The sequence below is a fragment of the Dunckerocampus dactyliophorus genome, chromosome 8 (genome assembly GCF_027744805.1).
Source record: "Dunckerocampus dactyliophorus isolate RoL2022-P2 chromosome 8, RoL_Ddac_1.1, whole genome shotgun sequence".
Taxonomy (NCBI): Eukaryota; Metazoa; Chordata; class Actinopteri; order Syngnathiformes; family Syngnathidae; genus Dunckerocampus; species Dunckerocampus dactyliophorus.
This window is the reverse complement of record NC_072826.1, coordinates 13,546,674-13,569,259: the sequence shown is the minus strand read 5'-3', so window position 1 is coordinate 13,569,259 and position 22,586 is coordinate 13,546,674. Positions and strand designations below refer to the sequence as shown.

Here is a 22,586-nt window from a genome sequence, read left to right as displayed (position 1 = left end):
TATATACTGTATGTCTAAAATAAGTTTAAATTGACTCAAAACAAAGCAAAGATCAAAACCATGTTGATGAATGTCAGCTTCTGTGGGCGTGTCATGAGTGCTCGTCTGCTGCAAATTAGGTCCTACCCCCTCCTCCAAAAGCCGCTGCTATTGGTTATTTGTGGGCCAATCACACGCTCCGAAGTCTACCTTTGTAAAGTGTGTGTGTTCCTCAGCAGTGAGTTTTTCATCTAAAAACCGCTCCTCACTGACTGCCAAAGCGACAACAGCAACAACAGCAGCAGCAGCAGCAGCAGCAGCCGAAGCGTCCTCCTCTTCCTCTTTCTACCTCCTGCAGGTGACAAACCACTTCCTGTCTTTACTGTCTTTGTCTCACTCACGGCGGTGAATACCTGAGAGGCTTCGAATGTTTGTGTGGAGACAATGTTAAGTAGACGTTTGCTGTTGTTTTCAAGATGAGACGTGAATGAAAAAAATGTGGAAGACATCTTGTAAACACTCCAACTGTCATCTTGAGCTCAAAGTCTGGCTTTCTTGAGCCACTTTCGCAGAACACCTCCAAAGTGATGGACCGTAGACGCTGTCTCATACGGCAGCACAATCTTTGTTGTCTTCTCATTAATAGTTTCGTGTTAATTGATCGTGTCTGAGGAGGACAAACAGTCTGTCCATCTCTTTGAGGTGTTGTCATTCTTGTAGACAGGATGTGTCTTAAAGGTGTGTGGGGGACATTTTGTAAGGGGCCATTGCTCCCTCCCTCCCGCCTCCACAGATGAAAAGATAAGAACTTGTTGGGGCAGGAAGTTAAACTGGTCACAGGGACATGACTACATTGTTATCATTGAGGACGTCTACTGTGCACGTCAAAGATCCTCTGTTCCAGTGAAGTTCCCCCTGTGGAATATTTTTTTACGCCCTACCCAGAGAAACGCATTCAATTCCCAAGACGGTGGTCATCAGTAGCGGTCTTGTTTGAAACATTTTGAAATTAAAATCCATATAAACTAACTTAAATTGTTAACAACTAAATGATCAACTGAATTACAAATAAAGCTCAAATGATTATTAACTTAAAGTGACATCTTTTGGGATTATAAGAAAGATGTGTTCTTAAATGAAAATCCTAATTAATTTTATACATTTTATTTCATATTGTTTTGTTCTGGACTGGATTTTTTTTTTTTTTACATTCTGTCTCTCTGTTACAGTGCCATAAAAATTCTCTCTCTCTCTCTCTATATATATATATCTATCTATCCATCCATCCATTTTCTATACCGCTTCTCCTCTATATATATATATATATATATATATATATATATATATATATATATATATATATATATATATATATATATATATATACAAACACACACACACACACACACAGTGGAACCTTGGTTAGCATCATTAATTTGTTCCAGAAGGTCGAACTCTAACCGAAACGTACTCTAACTAAATCAGTTTTTCCATAATAAATCATTTCATTGGAATTAGTCCATTCCAGAAAGCCCAAAAGGTGAACAAAAAAAAACATGTTTTTATAGTTTTGCATACAGAAAACAATTCAAAATGCATATAAATTCATGAATGATGAAAGAGAGAGGGTTACTTTTGCCTTCACTGAAGGCGTGTTGTTGACGAAGACGAGATGTGGCAGCGAGATCGACATGGACACCACCTTTGTGTTTTGCCATGAGGTATTTAATTTAATAGTTTTTCTCATCACAAGTCTCTTTTTCTTTTGGTCACCAAGACATATTTTTAGCAAAACTTTTCAGCGAAAACCAAATCATATGAAAACCGGGGCATACGAAAACAGAGGTTCCATTGAATATGACACAAGCTCTCAGATACTTTTAAGGACCTACTGCCAAAACGCTAGTCAAAGATACCCGAGACAATAGGAGCATTATGCTGTTTTTAAGCCCTACTTCTAAAACAGCAGTTAAGATCCTACGTAAATCAGGATTACCCAGCTATATTTAAGGACCGAATGCAAAAACTGTAATCAAAGATCCTTCATATGACAGGAGCACTATGCTACAGCAAATCTTATTTTTAAAGATGGTCTATATGACAAGAGTGCTGTTTTTGAGGACTACAAAAACGCTCCAAGATCCTCTAGTCTAGATGACTGAAGTGTTATTTATTAGGGCCCACAGCAAAAGCTTTTTTTTCCCCTTTGACTAGTCATGTTAGTTCCATGTAGTGTAAGGTACATGACATAGACTGTTCATTTGGATGTTTGTGTGTGATCTGACTACACATTCATACTTGCAGAGCAGCTCCGAAGCAGCTCCGCCTGTTTTAACGTGTGTTTGCATGCGTGTGGTATGTAAATACGCTGTTTAACTACCTGTGTGATGTCAGCAGACATGCTAAAAAAACATTCATGTAATGTCAATTGACTTCTCTTAACTACGGTAAGTACAGTGGTTAACCAACATATTACGTGCACAATGCACACCATGTCAAGCTCTTTCACAAACGTGTTTGAAACAAACAGTGTGAGGAATGAGGAATTTCAAAGTGAATTCACGCCAATTTGACTTCAGTAATGCAAGTAAATTTGCTATTTTAAACCAGAAAGAATTGCAGTACGCTTGACTATTTTATAGGGCTGTCAAAAATAGCAAAAATAACGGCAGTAACTAATATATTTCATTAATTCCGTAACATTTTTTAGTGTAATTAACGCACACACATCACGGCAAGCCATGGCTCTCTATTATGACAGACGGCGGCACAGTGTCGCTCCCCACGGGGTCACACAGTGTCTGACGCTCTTTTATAACTTTATTCTTACCTGAACACATCAACAGCAGTGCAATTCCAACACCATGTATGTATCTCCAACTCCAAACATGTCTCTAGTCCTTCCGTCATTGCAACGACACTCCCTTATTGTCACTAGACAGACCGCGAGTTGCGTTCACAGACACTCCGAACATCCCAACGTCTTTATTATGCGTGTGCGGGCGGTCTACATAAACAGAAATGCAAAGAAAATCAAGAAGTGGATATTGTAATCACTCACTTTGTAACTCTTAAGGCGGGAGTTAAATTTGCTCCATTTAAGTATGCTCGGAAATTGCTGGAAATTCACTCAAAACATGTGAATTCAACTTAAATGACGTGGTGTCCTTGAACACAACTCCTCATTGCTCATAACAGTTATTGTATTTAAGAAAGAATACAAGCAGTTGATGCTTGTAGTTGAGGAGAGTCTAATCTTTGTTTTGGTAGGTTCCATGTTTATATAGCCATAGAACACAATATTCTGTCAAAAATCAGTCAAAATCGTCTAAAATGGCCGGTACGGAAAGGGTTGAATTTAGAAAAATGGCTGGGATTGAATGAGTTAATGAACATTACCTATTTGCCAGGGGACCTTGGAATTGTCTAATGGCGGCCCTGGGAAATAGCACTCATCATAAATAAATTGTTTGTGACTGGCAAGCAACCAGTCCACGGTGTGCCCCGCCTGTCGCCCGAAGTCAGTTGGGATAGGCTCCAGCATACCCCGCGACCCTAATGAGGATTAGCGGCATAGAAAATGGATGGACAATTATTCAGTGACATGGTCATTAAAGTTATGATCACACACTGTGAGTCAAAAAGTGCACAATTCAAAGTGAATAGTTATGTTGATGACTGTAAAAGATGTTTGTTCTTGCTGAGTGATGGCATCAATTAGAGGTTACGTTCTTGTAGAGACATATCTGCTACCAGCTTGACGCCGCCACCCATCTTTCTTCGCGTGCTTTCACAGCACACAGAGTAGAGAGACAGCACTTCCAGCACTTCCCTTTTGCTGTCATTTTGAAACTAGTCTGTTATTACATGATGTGACTCGCATATTCCAAATCAAAATGCCATCTGCCGGGTTTAATATGTAAGTTATTTTCATATTCTGTTACATTTCACAAACAGCTTTCACAAAAAAAGCACCAAAAATAACAATCCAGCAGATGACATTTTGGTTTGGAATACAGTGGAACCTTGGTTAGGGTCTTCCCCGGTTAGCGTGTTTTTTTTTTTTTTTTAGTTAACGTCAAAAATGTACGCCACAATGGCCGGTACTGATTGGTTTGTCTTTTGAAAAATGGCTGGGATTGAATGAGTTAATGTATTTTTTTCAAATCAGAAACCGTCCTTCCTTGTTAGCATCCTGGTAGCTAGCTAACAAAATGGCAACCAGAACCGGTCAGCTTTGTTACGTCAACGTCTATGATGCCATCAGCGGGTGACTCTCAAAAATGTTAACACAAACACGTTTTTTATACATTTATAATTAGACTTTTACATGCATAAAACATTTCCAAATGCATATAAATGACGATTGAAAGGACAGTCGCATCAAGAATCACGTCTTCAGTGAAGGTAAAAGCAACCTTAAATGTCCATTTATCCTTTTTCATTCATCATTTATGTGGACCTGTATGAATTTCAAATTATTTTCTACATGTAAAACTTCAGAAACGTGTTTTGTGTTAACACTTTTGGCTTTCTGGAACAGATTATTTGGATTTACATTATGGAAGCAATTGATTCATCAGAGTCAGACCTTCTGGAACAAATAACGAAGCTCACCAAGATTCCACTGTATTTAAGCTACGTCACATAACATGTCATTAAAGCTACTCAATGAGGTGGGGTTTTTTTTCTTTAGTGGACAGACTTTGGTCACATGACATAAATATATGTTTGGTTGTTTTTTTTTTGGTCTGGACCATAAGTGTGAAGACAGCTTTATAGAGCCTAACACTTGTGATGTGTATCATGGTGGAGCAAACAGAAGGTTCACGTGTGTTTGAGGGAAGGAAGGGGTTTTATGGTCAGTCTGAGACGAAGATCACAAGACTTGTTGTTGTTGCTGTCATAGAAAAGACAAAAACACGTGCAAAACAACACTGTGATATCGGAGCCTATTTATCTGACTAAAATACAACAACGGTATCCGATTCTGTACCAGTCAGTCAACATTGTTATCGCTGTTATAAACGTTTCTTTAACTCATGTTTTTTTTTCCCAGTCCTGAGAATGTTTGTGCTGTCCTTGGGAAGCAATTAAACAAACAGCTGCACTTTAAAATGCATCTCACAGAACACACATACACACACACACACACGGTCCAAAAGAGCTCCCCTTCTTTGCAAAGTCTTTCTGAGTGCAGACGGCTTTTATAGACGCAGCTGCATAGTTGGACTTAAGCGCTTGTTTTGTCATAATAGCACACATGCCTTTGCATGTTCAGACACATGTGATGACCAACTTTCCCCCTCTTTTTTTTCCCCTCATGGTCGCTTCTTCTGTTCTCGACAGCCGCCATGAAAATAGCATCTTTCAACATCCAGAAGTTTGGAAGAAACAAAGTGTCTGACCCAGAAATCCTTCAAATTCTGGTCCAGGTAAGACACACAAGTGCTGATAACGATACAAAAGTACATACTGTACGTGTGCAACATAAAAGTACTGTTATTGGAGCGTTAAAGGTCTTTTCAATGATGTTCTAACAGTAATATGTGTCCCGAGAGCCTGTTTATGAGACCAAATATCTATCATCTCCCTCACTTGTTCGCTAGTGTTGCTTGCTAACACTTTTAAACGTCCAGCATCAAGGCTAGATTTCGGACAACACCCTTCCAATACACTATTGTGGGACCTCTGACACATATTTATATACAGTACTTCCACGATAATACGAGGCCTTTTAACCAGTTTTATAGTCTTCAACTATTTTTGTATTTCTCCTTGAAAATGTCGCCTCTCAGCTTTCAGCAGGAGGAAAAGTACGGTAATTCAAAAATGTTTTGTTGCTACGTTGTGTGATGTCGAGTTGACCACCTGCAGATAATCCGTCGCTATGACATCATCGTGATCCTGGAGGTCGTGGATATCAGCGGGATGTCAGTCCAGACCCTAATGGATGCACTCAACACGTAAGTGAAACCTTCAAATAAATGACAATGCAAAAAAAAAAAAAGAGAGAGAATATGCAAACAGTCTCGGCATGAAATACGAGAACAGAGAGATGTGTCGAGGTTTGTGGCTGGCTCTTTAAGGTTTTTTATTTTTTATGTTAATACAGGTTGTCCGTTAGGAGGATAACAAGAAAAAGAAGAGAATACCAGTAATTCACTTGTGTTTACAAAAAGATTCGCAATCATGACAATTAGAGTATATTATTGGCAACATGCTGACAAACATGGACTGTCAAACACAAACTGGCTGGTGCCACGATCCAACCCGGTGTGCAGGGTGCAGGTAGGCAGGCACGCTCGCAGATCAGGAAATGAGTGAATTCAGTGATTTCTACTTAAGAAAATGTTAAAAAACGAATTGGACTCATACAGAAAATACAGTTAGTGGTCAGTCAGTGGACAAATATTAATATTTATGGTATCATTGTTTGTTTTTTTTATTTTTCATCGTGACTGCTGAGCGACTGCACGTCACTGGAAATGTGGCGTATAAAAAAAGCATTTTCCAATCGAGCACGTTTTGTTTGTTTCAGCTTCATCAATCATCTTAATGATCATAATAACTCCAGTTGGAATGATCAAATCAAGAAATAGCCGCCAGCTATGACAGGCTTTCCATGATTGTTTTCACATCAGCAGCAGGAAAACAAGATCAAACTTTGCACATTGCATGGCTCTTTTAGAATGAATAAATACTTCAATCATGGCCGGAGGGACATTTTTGGCACTCTTGTTGACAATACTGTACGTTGAGAGTCTAGCGAGATGGCATCTTCACGTGGTAACACACATTTCTGAAACTTTGTTGGTGAAATAAAAGTACCATCACGTGTGTGCAGGTCCAACGTGGCTCATCACTACACTCTGAAGATCAGCTGTCGCTTGGGACGGTCGCGCTACAAGGAGCAGTTCATGTTCCTGTACAGGTACGATGCCCCGGCATCGCCTTCGCGCTGTTTGACCATCACTATGTCACCTGACACACTGATACTGTACGTTTGTTTGACACATCCATGGCGGCAAAGAGGATGGATGGAAGCGGATTCAGACATACTTCACCAGTGAATCAATGAGAGGTTGGACTAGGGCAGGGGTGTCCAAAGTGCGGCCCGGGGGCCTTTTGCGGCGCTTTGCTGTTTTGTTCGGGCTGGCGGCACATTCTAAAAATATAATAATATAACAAATATATAATATAACAAGAAAACTAAAAAGAACACAGCAAAATTGGAAAAATGAGCAGTAATTTGACAAGAATAAAGTCAAAATATTAAGAGAATACCGAGAAGGAGTCACAATAATGTCATTTTAGTAGCACAAAGTTGAAACATTAAAGAAAAAAAGACACGTCTTTTAAGTTGCAATGTTATGAGAAACAAACAAAACGAGGAATAAAGTGGGTTGGTTTGCGGAAAAGTTACAGTTACGAGAATTAAGTCAAAATATTATGGGAATAAAGTCATAATTTACGAGAAGAAGGTTTTTTTTAAAAAACAACAGCATAAATGGGAAAAAACGGCTGCAATTTTACAAGAATAAAGTCAAAATATTGAGAGAAAAAAGTTGTTTTCCAACGAGAAAAAATTTTGCCATTTTACGAGAATAAACCCGTAATATTATGAGGAAAAATAATGTCATTTCAGTAGCACAGAGTGGAAATATTAAAGAAAATAGTTTTCTTTTTTTTAAAGTTGGAATATTATGAGAAACAACCAAAACAAAATCACGTTGTAATTTTTTGCAAATTAGGTTGGGGGGGAAAAAGATGTAAGATGGGAATAAAGTCAAAATATAATGGGAATAAAGTCATTAATATCATGAAAGTAAATTTAAGAAGATTGTTTAAGAAGGAAGTTGAAATATTTGGAAAATTAAAAAAAAAAACAGGAAAAATGGTGAAAAAAGAGCAAAGACTGAAGTTCATATTAATAATCCGCTTTTTCCACCTACATCACAAAGCTGAGATGCAGGTTTTTTTTTTTTTTTTAATATATATATATATATATATATATATATATATATATATATATATATATATATATATATATATATATATATATATATATATATATATATATATATATATATATATATATATATATATATATATATATATATATAACTTCCTAGCATATCTACAGCTGTTGGTTTACAAAATATCAAAGTGGCCCTTGCATCCTTTCATTTTTCAGTATGTGGCCCTTGGTGGGAAAAGTCTGGATACCCCTGGACTAGAGTCTTAAGGGAACTATGCCATATTAGGATCCACACTCGTCTCCTTGGGGTCCGCCATTGTTTACAAGCTTGCCACATTTAATCCATGCCCCCTGGTCGCAACTTTGATCGACTGAGGGAGATGTCCAGACATAACCCTGTGTGAAAAGGTCTTCTATCATGAGTCACATTAGATGCTAACCGGGCTAAGCTTCCCAGAAGGAAGAAAGGAGGCCATCTTTGAAGAAAGCTGTCTTCTTTGCACAGGGATGACTTGGTGGACCTGGTGGGCTCCTACCAGTTTGATGACCAGGTGACCGATAGCGGGGACGTTTTCGCCAGGGATCCTTACATCCTGCGATTCAGATGCCACAACACAGGTGGAACACGTCCACTTTCCACAAGGACTATGTTTTAAGGACTGTGTGTGTTTTTTAAAAATGTTTAAATGTTAATCTATTTTACTACACCAGTGCTGAAGGACCTGGTGATGATCCCAGTTCACACCAAACCACAGGACTCTGAGACTGAGCTGGATGAACTTTTTGACGTCTTTGAGCACGTGAAGGCGAAGTGGAGAACAGATGTGAGGACATTTGGATGACAATGTTGATGATTTTGGACTTGCTGACTACTTTTATCTTCATTCATTATTTACCATACAATTAATCTGTTTGTCCTAGATCACCATAGCGTGTCCCACCCGACAGCTTCTGTTTTTTTATCACGCTTATGTGGTTGACGTCCTTTTATTCACAGGAGCACGGAAACAATATTTCATGAAAAACAAAGTAAAGGATGGAAGCAGAAGTACATGTTTGATGGACAACCTCGTCCAATGGAGATACTTGCTAAAAACACAGCTAATCCTAAAATGGAACCCAAAAACAACAGGCCCAAAAACAAATGTCGTAAAAATCCAGGTAGTTCTGTGTTCAGTACTTTCTCCATGTTTGTCCACAGAACGTGATGATCCTGGGCGACTTCAACGCAGACGGCTCGTACGTCTCCGAGCGCGACATGCAGAGCATCCGCATCCGGTGCGACAAGAACTTCCACTGGCTGATCGGGGACGATGTGGACACCACAGCGAGCAATACAAACGCGCACACCTACGACAGGTGGGACCCACAAATGCACCACGGTGCAGTTAACAGGGACTTAGTGCCATTGTTGACCGAATTCTCATTTAGGATCGTCGTCTACGGAGACGACATGTTCCACGCTGTCGTGCCAAACTCTGCCAGACCCTTCAACTTCCAGAAAGCGTTCAGCCTCAGCAATGAGCAGGTGTCTTATTTAACACTCATGATGGTGCGTCATGCGTGTCGCTGTCAACGTCTGAGCTCATCCTGGCATCTCTGCAGGCGCTGAAGGTCAGTGACCATTACCCCGTTGAAGTTGAGCTCAAGTCTCTGACTGAACCGCGACAGGAAACTCAAGGTAAAAAAAGCCACAAAACACGTGGAGTGTTTCCCTTCCCTTTAGGCCGGGGATGGGTCCCTTCTTGCCCATCCCTGTCCAGTTATTGCCTGCTTCCAATGAATGCTTCATCCTCTTAGAGCAGGGGTGTCCAAAGTGCAACCTGGGGGCCATTTGTGGCACGCGGCACATTCTAAAACTAAAACAAAAAAAAAAAACAGCAGCAAAAATTGAAAAATTAGCAGTAGTTTTAGGAGATTAAAGTAAAAATATGAAGGGAAAAAAGTTGTACTTTAACAAGAAAATGTCATAATTTTGCAAGAATAATGTTGTTAAAAAAGATGTTTTTTTTGTTTGGTTTTTGTCCTGTCCAGCCATCATTAGGGCAGCTGGTATTGCTGATCTAAATGCCCTTACATGCTAAACAGATTTTCTGAAAAGTGTAAGATACTCTTCCCCTGTTATACAGATTTTATTTGACTTTATTTGATGTTTTGTTGTTATGCATATTGCAAATGCAAGACCTTTTTTTTAAGTCCTAATATTATGAGAAACAAACAAAACAACAAATAAAGTTGTAATTTTTGGAACATTAGGTTGCAGAAAAATATGTTTATGAGAATAAAATTTAAATATTAAGGGAATAAAGTCAGAATTTCTAAAAAAAATAATAATAATAATTAAAAAAAAAAACATTTACAAGAAATAGTTGAAAACAACACAGATGGAAAATCTTTTACAAGAATAAAGTCAAAATATTGAGAAAAAAAGTCTTATTCTAATGAGAGGAAAAAAAGTTGCAATTTTACAAGACTGAGTTAGTAAAAATATGAGCAAAGATAATGTCATTTTAGTAGCATAGAGATGAAATAAACAAAAGATATGATCTTTTATTAAGCCGTGATGTTGACAGAAACAAACACAACCCAAGGAAATCCAAATCAAAAGTTGTAATTTTTGGAAAATTAGGTTGAGGGAATAAAGTCATAAGAAAGCCTCTGTATTACAAAAGGAAAATGTACAAAGCTTATTGAAGAAGAAGGTAGAAATATTTGGAACATTATAAAAAAAACCCAGCAAAAATGGGAATAAAAGTTGACAGCATTTACCTGTATACAATCTTCTGGGACCTCATTTCACCTTCCGATGAGGGCAGAACGTTTCACAAAGCGTTGTTCTCATTCTCTAGAATCTTTCGTCCTAATGTAGTAATGTTTCACGATATTTTTGTCCTGCAGGTCCACTGCTGGATGGAGAGCTGCTGGAGATGAAAAGAGGAAACCTGCTGCTGGAGAGGGAGAAGCTCAATCTGGAGATCCAAATCCTCAAGATGAAACTGGCCAAGATGACACGTGGCGATAAACAGACGGATGAGCAGCCATCTTCCAGCTGTAAGATGTTGTGAAATACACTGCTGGGTTTTAGGACTGTTGACTGACCGGTTTGAAAGTCACCATGGTGCCTTCTGAGCCCAATCACACGATGCGATGACACTCACTGATTCATTTGAACACTATTCTACTTCAGCTCATCTGGGGCAGCTACAATATTAGACAACTCAATACCTGAGGAAACTACGTAAGTACAATAACATTATGTGAATGAAATGGTACAAAACTTCCCATCAAACGGTTAAGTGTGCTGATCAACATGAAATACATACATCATAAACTGTAAATAGGTTTTAGTGGTCGACGCAAGTCTGACAAAACGTTTTTTTTCCAAGGGTCAAAAGTTGTATAGGCATAATCATATAATTAAAAATATTGTCATTACAGGGGTAGGGAACCTATGGCTCGGGAGCCAGATGTGGCTCTTTTGGTGACTGCATCTGGCTCTCAGACATTTGATAACGCCATAAAATGTATTTAACAAAATTCACTGACATTTTAAAGTAAAACAAATCACAGTATTTAAAGTAACGTTCCAAATATAAAACTTGTTTTATGCTTTTTAATCCACCCATGCAAACCAGCTGTCCTGATATTTTCTGGGTCAGACATCAAAACTCGATTATTACTGAATAATGCAGTAGCCTACCCGGCTCATTGACAAGTCAAGAAGTAGTCTTTGCTCCTTTGATCTAATAGCCAGCTAGCTAATTCTGCAGAGCCTTTTGACAAAAAGAAAGAAACATGAGTGCGGTACAAAACCAGAAGTCGCATTAATGGTAAGAAGTATTTTATTTATTATTGGTTAGCTTCAGTATAATGTTATTAAAAATAATACTTTCAGAGACTTATATTCTAAAATTGTTGGTAATGTTTAAAAATGCCCGCATTTAGTTGTATTGAATGTTTAAAAAAAAAAAAAAAGGCTCTCATGGAAATACATTTTAAAATATGTGGCTCTCTTGGCCAAAAAGGTTCCCGACCCCTGGGCTAATAGTCATTTTTCTCCAAAGCAGCATGAATGCTGAGGCACATTCAAGAACACCGACTGAAGGTCCTTACTGTTAAAAGTATATGCCGCTACACTGTAGATGTTACCTTTAGCTCCTTTCACACTGCCCTTAAATCAGGACTTTTTAACCGGGGGTGACGGTAATGTCTATGTGCCCCCTTTCCAATTTCCGAGGTAGCACTGTATCTGGGATGTGAGAAAGATGCCATGATAAACATCTACAACTTTCTGGTGATTGCTGCCCCCTGTAGGTGTTTTCCTTATTCTGACGTGCAATGTACTGTATTCATTTCAATCATTTTGTATCTCAAAATAAACACTTTTGTGATTCACTGTGAACTACTTTTGGGTTGATTTCAAAAGATTTTATTGATGTCTCTCCATTTACAATAAAATACCATAAAAATGTAAACTTCGAAGATTTTTTAAGTTGATTATTCCCATATCTACACGCACTGGTCAGTGGGTTAGTACAACAAATGCATCAGTGTGAAACCGTGAGTTACAAGCTGTACACAAAGCTCAGTTTTCTCAAATTATGTTTTACTTGCGGGGGGAAAAAAGGTAAACACTGCGAACTTTTAATCGGAGCAAAAAACCAGAGTCTCAATGAGCAAAGATACATTGCAGTCATGGAAAGCGAAGCCGGGAGCGAAGTCATATGGAAAGTTCACTTCTTGCCTGATTTCTTGATGCCGCTGCTCCCTGGAGGAGAGAACAGACAGGACTGTACATGAGAAAAACTGTTAGGACATCAACTCAATTTACAGCCTTGTTATTTGTCTCCAATGCGGGGTCACATTGAAAAGTGTAACACGTGTATGATGGTCAGACGTGTTCCACATTTCGCACTACATGGCCTCTTGAAAGAGACATGCATATCTCAGTTCATACCGAGAGGTCCTTTTCCAGAGGCTTTGGCCTTCAAGGCTTCCATGGCTTTCTGCTCCTCTTTCTGCTTCTGCTTGAAGGCCATGTCATCCTGCACACATTGATAAACGCTTCAATGTACTGTATATATGTTGTATATGTATATGTTTCTTATGTTCTTTTCTTGGGAGAATGAACAGAATAAGAATTTCATTGTATAGCATAACTGCCTGTTTTACTATGCATATGACAATAAAACTCTTGAATCTTGAATCTATCGTCTTTCTTTGCCGTCAGTTTCCTTCTGTCTGCACTTTGGCTTGCACATAAAACATATTACGAACATAGCACCCAAAATTATATCAAACTCTTATTGGACATCAAATTACTAGTGAAAACAAGCGCTATTGCAATGGATTTATTGAAAGGAAAGAAAGCCTTTAATGAATACTGTCAGACATAAGGACTCTTACCTCATCCAGATCCTTGCCCTGTTTTTTGGGAGCCTTTAGCGGTTTCTTTTTGCCTCCTGAAGACATTAGACAGGTTATTTTCAGGAAAGACTACAACTAACGGTCAAGTACAACGTCATACAACAAGTACAAGTAGCAGCACAAAAATAGTGATAAAGACAATACATATTTCTATGAAATAGTTTGCCGCTCTCTTTAACAACAGTTAGCTTGTTAATCCACAGACAACAGGCTAACCTGAGTTTTAATGTGGCATTTATACACACTATAACGGCAAACATCCGTAGCTACTTAAAACAAGGTCTCACCTTCCCTGCCAGACATCGTTTGACGTTAATAATGTGAACGGAAGGGAAATAGTTGTATGTTTTGATGAAGACACCGCCTCCACTGTAGCAAAGCCGCGCTGTAAGGACCCCGGCCAGAAGAACTTTGACCCAGAAATAGAAGGACGATTATATGCCGGAACAAAAAAAAAATCCATCCTATCAACAAGCTAGCTGTTTCATTTGACATTAGAATGAAGACTCTTTATTGCCAAAACATCGTCGCCGGGACATGTAAATATTGAAAACAAAGCGGAATATAGGTATGTGATTTATATCCTGTTATACAGACATTGTAACGCACAGAAACGTGATGCTAAATGCTATGTATTTACCAATGAAAATGGGTGAGGGCATTAGCAGCTAGCAAGCTAATCGTGGAGGATGATGCTACAAAATATTGTATGTTTTTGTTTATTCCTCACTGTGAATGGTTAATTTACTGAATCTATTCGTAGCACATCTATGCTGGAAGTTCTAGGTGATATTTGATTTGATTTGTTCTATCAGCAATTGGCTTACAGTCATTTTTGTTAACTTTATCAATTTTATTTATTTTTTTTTTTTACAGTTGTTGGGGAGACATTGAGGCTATGACAGTGTTCATATTGCACTTCTCAATGAGGTACTTTAATTCTGAATTTAGTAGAGCTGTCTGTTTTAGTTCTCAATCAAGTCACTGATGCTAACTTTGGACTTTATGCTGATTGTGTCAGGTACAAAAGTCATGGCTCTTGTTATTTGTCCCACCTCTTCCTGCTTGGACCTCGGGTGGGCCAGGTGTGCGTTGTCCGAACCTACAGTGCCCAACACCAGCCTAGTGGCCCCAGGCTTCCTGATGGGAGGCATGGACGTGAGACTGTGAAGGAGCGTGTGCTGTCAGGCTTACAAGTATGTGAAATACATTAGAACCTCTCAGGTCAAACAAAAGCCTCTATGGGATGCTGGTCAACCTCTTTGCAAATACTTTTATACTATGTACCCATAGGAAATAATGTAAATATTAATAATCTCTTCCCGCTTCAAACTGTTGCCACGTAGTGTTGGACTGTAGAGGTTCCACTATACTAGCGCAAGGTGTTCACTACAACTGTAAAGAAAACGATAACATCAAAATCATAACTCTGCCCTTTTCTCTCACCTTCCCTCCTCCAGCATGCAGGTCAGTTGGGGCAACAATGGGGTCAAAGGTCAGCACAGATGGTTACCGCCACCATGAACAGTTGGTGGGAGAAGTATGAGGAGTTTGTTGGCCTCAACGAGGTCCGCGGCGCTCAGACCAAAGTCACAGAGGTTAGTAGACAGCAAGACCATATGTTTTGTTTACAACTGTGACGGCTGGACTGCAGCCACACAAGACGATGTAATATCAAACCAGGTTTTATCCAGACCTGATCCAGATTTGTCCTCAATCGTCTTCCAGGCTGAGGCGGCGTTCATGGTGTCCAGGGGGATGGTGCGCGAGGCCCACAGCAGCCTGGAGGCCCTGCTGGCCCGGCTGAAGGAGGTCAGGGACAGGCTGGATAGAGTCTCCAGGGAGGAGGCACACTACCTGGAGCTGGCCACGCTGGAGCACAAACTGCTGCAGGTGAGCTGAGGCCTCACAACACTGAGAGCACCATATAGCAACACAGTAAAGACATTTTAAAGCTCATTGTGTGTCACGTAGGACCATGTGCTACATTGCACATACTGCTGTCTCCATCTTCGAGAAGCCATAAGTGACATATCATGTGCCTCAAATAAAATAATGTCTGGGAAATACTGCAGTTATCAAAACTGTAGGGTGCTAGAAAAAACTTGACATATGAGCTTGAAATTCACCAAGGAAAGGTCCTCTTACGGACAGGTGACACGTTTGAAACATGTTTCTAAAAATGCATTTATTGTTCCTCATGGATTACAAAACAAAAGGTAGTAAATATAAAATTTGATAGCACAATGCAATCTATTTTAATGTGATGACGTAAAATAAAGAGCATGTATGCAGACCTGTCCACCTCAAAGTACACCAGTACGATTTGTCTCCTCATAATCCGTGCAAAAACCTAACAAAGTGCTCCGTGTGGCGGCCTGACGGCAGGAGGAGCGTCGCCTGAGGACGGCATACGAGTGTACAGAGGGCTCGGAGAGAGAGAAGTTTGCCTTGTTCTCAGCCGCCGTCCGAGAGAGTCACGAAAAGGAGAGGACGCGAGCCGAGCGCACTAAGAACTGGTCCATCATTGGCTCGGTACTGGGAGCCCTGATTGGGGTGATGGGGTCGACGTACATCAACCGTGTCCGCCTGCAGGTGAGAAAAACACATTGAATTTCGCGGCTTTACTCTGACGTTTATTTCAAACTTATAAATAAATCATGCTGTTTCGTGGTTGAATACAGCCAATTATTAGTAAAAAAAATATGCATATTTAAATTTTTTAAATATATTTTTGCCTAAATTAAGCATTTTCAAGCATAAAAATGGCTAAATGAACTAATATACAAATATAGTCGTCCCTCGCCACTTCACTGTCTGAACATCACGCCCTCCCTATATCGCAGTTTTTCAAACATGAATTAACACATGACCGCTGTTTTAAGGCCTATTATTAGTTTTAAAAATATGCATATTAAGCAATTAGTATGTATTCTTGGCCTAAATAAGCATTTTCAAGAATAAAAATTACTAAATGAACCAAAATACAAATACAGTTTAAGGGATTAAAGGACGTTGATGAACTGTAGTTTACACTGGCCACTAGGTGTCACTAGTAAAACGCACCAGACTTCATCGCTGTCAACACCAGTTATTGCAGGTTTGAATTATCTCACAACAGGCACAAAAATAACAGTAATAGTCATTATCGCAATCATAGTAATAACATGGGGTGCTGTTGTGGCCGTACTCCAGCTAGAACTCTGAATCCCCGACATCACTTCCACCACGTCTGCAAGACATTTATTGAAATGCGCACGAGCACGAGTCTTATTTATGTCTTGCATGGCTTATTTCCTCTGATTATATATACTATATTGGGTAATATGAGTGCAAAGGTGACTGTAGGGGTGTTAGTTCATGCCTAGAGGGCTCTAATATTATTAAAAATTTTATGTAGAATGTCGTAAACAGGTGTTCTATGCTAGTACGAAACTATTTGATTTATAAATATGTTCACGGAAACCAGTTGACCGCAATAAACAAGGGATTACTGTGAGGCTTTAGCTCAGTGTGAATCAAAAGGATGAACTCCATGAGTCTGTTTTGCTTTTTGGTTTAGCTTTTTGTGGTTTATGTGGTGCCCCTACTGAAGTGCACCAGTGATGGCAAAAGTGTGATGATAACCATAGAATCCAGAGTATAACTTACTTCTACATAAAGTGTCTGCCTGCTCAGTACGATATGGGTGGGCAAGACAATTCAATATCGGACATTAAATATCTAATATTCAATATTATATGGACTACGCACGGTGGCCGAGTGGTTAGCACACAGTCAGGAGATCGTCAAGACCTGGGTTTGAATCTCCGTTTAGGCATCTCTGTGTGGAGTTTGCATGTTCTCCCCGTGCATGCGTGGGTTTTCTCTAGGTACTCCAGTTTCCTCCCACATTCCAAAAACATGCATGTTAGGTTAATTGGCGACTCTAAATTGTCGTAGAATAGTATGAATGTGAGTGTGAATGGCTGTTTGTCTATATGTGCCCTGCGATTGGCTGGCGACCAGTCCAGGGTGTATAAGCGGCATAGAAAATGAATGGATGTACTAATTCATTTTACAAAGCAGATGCTAACATAAATACAGCATATCATAATGACATGACTAGCATGAGAATGACCAGAGAAGTGACAACTATGTACCATTTGTAAGTGATTTTCAACAAATATTTCATTTACTTATTTATTTATTTATTTATATTATTTGTTTTTAAAAAATCAATCACATATAATGCCATCCATCCATCCATCTTCTACCGCATATCCGAGGTCAGGTCACAGGGGCAGCAGCCTAAGCAGGGAAGCCCAGACCACATTGTCCAGCTCCTCCCATCGGATCCCGAGGCGTTCCCAGGCCAGTTGAGAGACATAGTCTCTCCAACATTTCTTGGGTCTTCCGCGAGGCCTCTTACCAGTCGGACGTGCCCTGGACACCTCCCTGGGGAGGGATCCGGGAGGCATCCTGACCAGATGCCCGAGACACCTCATCTGACTTCTCTCAATGCGGAGGAGCAGCGGTTCTACTCTGAGTTTCTCCCGGATGATAGTGCTTCTCACCTTATCTCTAAGGGAGAGCCCAGCCACCCTACGGAGAAAACTCATTTCGGCCGCGATCTTGTCCTTGCGGCCATTACCCAACGCTTATGACAATAGGTGAGGGCAGGAACGGAGATTGACCGGTAAATTGAAAGTTTTGCCTTTCGGTTCAGCTCCCTCTTCACCATAATGGACAGATGCAGAGTCACTGCAGACGCCACACCAATTCTCCTGTCGATCTCAAGGTTCAAGGTAAATAATTGGGCTTATATGACATCCTCCCCCCAACAGCTCAGGCAATAAAAGAAGAAAAGAAAACTGTTAGCACCTCCATTCATCCATCTTCTATGCCGCTTATCCTCACTAGGATTGCGAGGATGCTGAAGCCTATCCCTGTCCATACCTATGGACAATTTAGAGTCGCCAATTAACCTAACATGCATATTTTTGGAATGGGGGAGGAAACCGGAGTACCCGGAGAACGCACGGGGAGAACATGCAAACTCCACACAGAAATGCCCAACGGAGATTCAAACCCAGATCTTCTCGATCTCCTTACTGTTTCATGCAACATGCTAACCACCAGGCCACCGTGCGGCCCCTGTTAGCACCTCCTCGTGGTAAAAGTTGTATGTAACATGTTGTTTGTAGGAGCTGAAGTGTTTGTTGCTGGAAGCCCAAAAGGGTCCAGAAAGCCTGCAGGAAGCCCTCAAAGTCCAAGCAGGAAACCATCGCTCCCAGCAGGACGAGCTGCGTGCACTCATCGACACCCTCAGGGTCACCCTAAAGGACCCCGTCGTCCAAGACCACAGGGGACTGACTCCTGCCTCACCCATCAGGCCTTCATCATCCTTGCGTGAGGTCCACAGTAGCAACCAAAGGACAGAGTCCCTGCTGAAGTCCCTCCTGCCACAAGTGGGTCATCTGCAGCAAGGACTCGGCGAGGTCCAGAACGAGCTTTCCGGTTTGAGAAACCTGTTGGAAACTGGACCGCAGGCTCGCAGGGAAACACCGGAGAAGCCGGTCAGAATTGAGAGAGCGGGAGCGGACTGGCCGGGGTCTGAGTCAGTGGTCCAGACTATAGAGGACACTCAGAGGACTTTAGGGGAGCGCATCAGCCGGAGCACGCTGTATAACGCCGCCTTCACATACACGGCTGCCGCTATCACCATCTCTGCCGTGTACGTTCTGCTGCAAGGAGGCTCTTAGGCTAGGTTCACACTGCAGGTCAATTCCGATTTTTTTTTTTTGCTCATATATGACCTGTATCTGATTTTTCCATGTCAGTGTGAACAGCACAATTCCGATTTTTCAGGCTCTGAACGGTCAGACTGCACACATCTATACGTGGTGCGGTTTGCTGTGCATGACTTGGATACTCACCCATGCAGGCAAAAGTTCTTGTTGTCATCCGAACCACATAAAAAATGGATTTGAACAAAAAATCCAAATTGGACATCATACCCTGCCGTGTGAATGAAGCCAATCAAGACCAATGGAACTTATTTAGATGATTTAAATGTAGTCACAATGGTAACACGGAGACTGATGATTCCCTCACGTTTAATACAAATACAACTGACCTACTTGAACATGTCATAATGTCATGCTCCACTGAAACCACTTATCATCCCATCATTAAAAAAAAAAAATCTGTGTACTGTTTGTTCAAACAGTGGCCAACAGAGGGCAGCAACCACTGTTACATGTTTGGGCTTCATTGAACCGAATCCTGCCGACACGTTTTCATCTCGAGTGTTTTTATCAGGGACATGCAGTGAGGTTAATGGCTGGTGAGGCACAAACTCCTTTGAAGTTAATACAGGTTGCTCATTAAGAGGACAACCAAAAAAAAACAGGACAATAATTCAGTTTGGTTAAAAATGTTTGCATGTGTTCCCAAGCTTTTGGAGGGGAGTGTACTCCTCAGACCCAGTATCCATCCATCCATTTTCTATGCCGCTGTTCCTCAATAGGGTCGCGGGGGTATGCTGGAGCCTATCCCAGCTGACTTCGGGCGAGAGGCAGGGTACACCTTGGACTGGCCGCCATCCAATCGCAGGGCACTTATAGACAAACAGTCATTCACGCACACATTCATACCTATGGACAATTTAGATTCGCCAATTAACCTAACATGGCTTTTCCACTTTGGAAGGATGTCTGTGACAAGCACCTTCTGGCTCACACACACTCCTACCCTTTCAGGATGCAGCGGTACTGCAAGTGCCTCCCGTGTGACATTTCTATGTATTTTATTGTGTGGTTAGCAAGGATAATGACGTCACACTTATGTTGAAGACATTACACAGGATCTAGAAAGTTATAGTGTATAATAAATGTTTCTGCAACATTAATGGCGACATGCTGACAAACAGGAACTGGCAGGTGCCATGAGCCAACTCAGTGTTCACTCACATGGTAGGCGGACCTCACGCACACACGGTGGTCTCACCGTAGGTTTCTTCCTTGTGTTTGGACAGGAAATCTGCAAATTCAGCAATTTTTACTCAAGAAAATGTTAAGAATGATTGAAGTCATACCGAAAATACATTTAGAATACAGTTCAATATTTATTTTATGTTAGTGTTCGTTTTTATGTTTTTCTCCGCCTCACCTGCCTCCCCTGACCGCATGTCGCTAGTTTTTACACAACTTGTCAATCATTGAGTTATCACTATCAATATGTCAACCTTTAGGCTACACTCAGTCAAACACAGACGCTCAACAATAGGCCACTCAAAAGGCCCGCAGAGAACGGCAACTATTAATCCTTGTTATCCCTTCCTTCATTCACTCACTAAGTTATCAAATTTTCCTACCTACTGCCAGGCACTTAGAAGGTGCTTTGTTTTTATATTTGCGCCATTCTTGCACATGTTTGTTATGGTGTCAATTATAGGGAAAAGCCTCACCTCGCAGGTGCAAGCCATAATCTTCCTCTGCTTGTTGCCAAGTGAAGTAATTAAGTTTTACTTAATTCACATTTACTGGCAGCTGTTAACTTCTTTGACGCTTGAATGATAGGCAGACAAGCTACGTCCGTCCCGTCATCAAATTTAAGCACTGAAACATTTGACAGACAGTACGAATTGCCTGTGAGAAAATAAATACAAACGCCCATGCCGCTTTACGAGTGAAAGATGACATATTAAAGAACGTATTGCATTGTTTTTGAAAGTCTTTATTTGATATGATTAAAATGCGTATTAATCCTGAATCTTAAATAACAAAAGTTAGTCCCGAGTGTTTGACTTTAAAAGGTTCCACTTTAGTTTCAGGTGTCGCCTCCAGCGTTGGGAGGATCAAAGACGAGGCTGTACAAACTAGCATTGTGGAGAAACAGGATGGATGTTGCTGCAGGCGACATCCAGCTTGCTCAAAAAAAAGGTTTCATTTTGTCATCATTTGGCTGCATTCAGGTGTCAGTATACTGTACGTTTGAACTGCCATTTCTGTCTGTGCGTGTTTGTGTTGCACACTGGTAAATCCTCTGCAGCAGCTGCTGAGTCTTTTCTTAGCACAATCATCATTCCATGTTCAATCTCTCTAACACACACACACACACACACACACACACACACACAGAGCTTCACCTTTGTAACCAATGGCTGAGGGCAGTATGAATCCGGGAAACAAAACCTTATTTGTTAATTAAGCTCTTTATATTATGACCTAGTAGTGAATAAACAGTTGGGGTGAGGAAGAATCCTTTGTATTTCCAATGTCTTAACCTTTGGAACTATTTTTATGAGAAAGTTACCGCCTCTTAATGTGCTTTTTTTTTTTAATTTACCTTACTTGAGTTTTGTGCTTGTTAAGCAGCAGGACACATTTGAAAATAAGTGTGGAAATGTACGTTTGCTTGATTGTGTCTGTCGTAGCAATGCTTTTTGCTAGAGATGCACAATATCTTTTTTTTTCCAAACCGATACCGATAGCTTTTTTGTATCTACTATATATTTTTTCTATCTATTATTTAAATTTTGAATTAACTGTAGTTTGTGCAAGCCTGAGGTAGGAAGGACTCCAACAAATTTGGATTTGACCAACTGTACCTGTTGATTGGTCCTAATCAAATATCATGACATTACTACTACCACATCGCTACTATCAGAAGAACCAGAGTATAGAGCGGAGGGAGCCACCAGCTGTGGCCCAGGAAGGTGCACTGTGTTCAGGCACACGCTCCGCTGCCGGTGTGATGGCACGGAGGTCTGTGGCAAACCTTTTGCACTTTTCAAACTCCACATCGCTGGCTTTTCATGTGGCTGATGAGGTTTTTTTATGTGCTCAGTGGGTATTTTTTTCCCCCTCAGCGGAGCATTTGGTACAACTAGCACGTGAAATGTCTTCGTCGGAAGGTTTGTTTCCAAGTGAGCTCAGGAGAAGTCAGGTCATGGACATCACAGGCAGGAGAAAAAAAAGGAGTGCTGGATTTGCTCAACCGCACAGTACGGGTAATCTCACCTCATTGGAGTGTTTTTTTTCAATTATCGCTTATCGGGGCTATTTTTAATGTCATGCTGCTGGAAAACCTGTTTATTACCCTTTCAAAGTATGAGGAACAAGCAATCGTCAAGTAATGGTAGGCTGAGCAGCACCACTGAGTACAGGGGTGTCCAAAGTGCAGCCCGGGAGCAAATGTTTTAATGGCTCTCTGC

At 40.6% G+C, this 22,586-nt stretch overlaps 3 protein-coding genes across 5 annotated transcripts; 2 read left to right on the top strand and 1 right to left on the bottom strand.

Annotated features, from left to right (window-relative positions):
• The first annotated feature begins 241 nt into the window (after positions 1-241).
• On the top strand, positions 242-13,155 carry dnase1l4.1 (deoxyribonuclease 1 like 4, tandem duplicate 1). Its single transcript, XM_054784511.1, has 10 exons — positions 242-337; positions 5,329-5,414; positions 5,857-5,945; positions 6,827-6,913; positions 8,466-8,578; positions 8,672-8,784; positions 9,162-9,319; positions 9,392-9,488; positions 9,566-9,641; positions 10,859-13,155. The coding sequence occupies exons 2-10, from the start codon at positions 5,334-5,336 to the stop codon at positions 11,023-11,025; spliced, it is 981 nt and encodes a 326-aa protein (XP_054640486.1). The 5' UTR covers positions 242-337; positions 5,329-5,333; the 3' UTR covers positions 11,026-13,155.
• On the bottom strand, positions 11,911-13,812 carry tma7 (translation machinery associated 7 homolog). The gene is made up of 4 exons (XM_054784513.1): positions 13,675-13,812; positions 13,367-13,422; positions 12,918-13,005; positions 11,911-12,728 (listed from the first exon to the last, which is right to left on the bottom strand). The coding sequence occupies exons 1-4, from the start codon at positions 13,688-13,690 to the stop codon at positions 12,694-12,696; spliced, it is 195 nt and encodes a 64-aa protein (XP_054640488.1). The 5' UTR covers positions 13,691-13,812; the 3' UTR covers positions 11,911-12,693.
• Positions 13,800-21,539, top strand: ccdc51 (coiled-coil domain containing 51). 3 transcript variants are annotated; one of them, XM_054784509.1, is made up of 7 exons: positions 13,801-13,955; positions 14,264-14,317; positions 14,473-14,583; positions 14,848-14,985; positions 15,116-15,280; positions 15,776-15,982; positions 18,574-21,539. In XM_054784509.1, the coding sequence occupies exons 4-7, from the start codon at positions 14,893-14,895 to the stop codon at positions 19,129-19,131; spliced, it is 1,023 nt and encodes a 340-aa protein (XP_054640484.1). In that variant the 5' UTR covers positions 13,801-13,955; positions 14,264-14,317; positions 14,473-14,583; positions 14,848-14,892; the 3' UTR covers positions 19,132-21,539. The 3 variants fall into 3 exon arrangements, with proteins under 3 accessions (XP_054640485.1, XP_054640484.1, XP_054640483.1); XM_054784508.1 differs by having other exon boundaries at positions 14,409-14,583; XM_054784510.1 differs by lacking the exon at positions 14,264-14,317 and having other exon boundaries at positions 13,800-13,955.
• The last annotated feature ends 1,047 nt before the right edge of the window (positions 21,540-22,586 follow it).

Coding starts and splice junctions, on each gene's coding strand:
- tma7 (XM_054784513.1), bottom strand. Junction 13,006..13,366: donor AGGGCAAGGATCTGGATGAG/GTAAGAGTCCTT, acceptor CAATGTGTGCAG/GATGACATGGCCTTCAAGCA. Junction 12,729..12,917: donor CTCTGGAAAAGGACCTCTCG/GTATGAACTGAG, acceptor TCTCTCCTCCAG/GGAGCAGCGGCATCAAGAAA.
- ccdc51 (XM_054784508.1), top strand. CDS start 14,286: ATGACAGTGTTCATATTGCACTTCTCAATGAG. Junction 14,318..14,408: donor ATATTGCACTTCTCAATGAG/GTACTTTAATTC, acceptor TGATTGTGTCAG/GTACAAAAGTCATGGCTCTT. Junction 14,584..14,847: donor GTGTGCTGTCAGGCTTACAA/GTATGTGAAATA, acceptor TCCCTCCTCCAG/CATGCAGGTCAGTTGGGGCA.
- dnase1l4.1 (XM_054784511.1), top strand. CDS start 5,334: ATGAAAATAGCATCTTTCAACATCCAGAAGTTTGGAAGAAACAAAGTG. Junction 5,415..5,856: donor TCCTTCAAATTCTGGTCCAG/GTAAGACACACA, acceptor GACCACCTGCAG/ATAATCCGTCGCTATGACAT. Junction 9,489..9,565: donor TCAGCCTCAGCAATGAGCAG/GTGTCTTATTTA, acceptor GCATCTCTGCAG/GCGCTGAAGGTCAGTGACCA.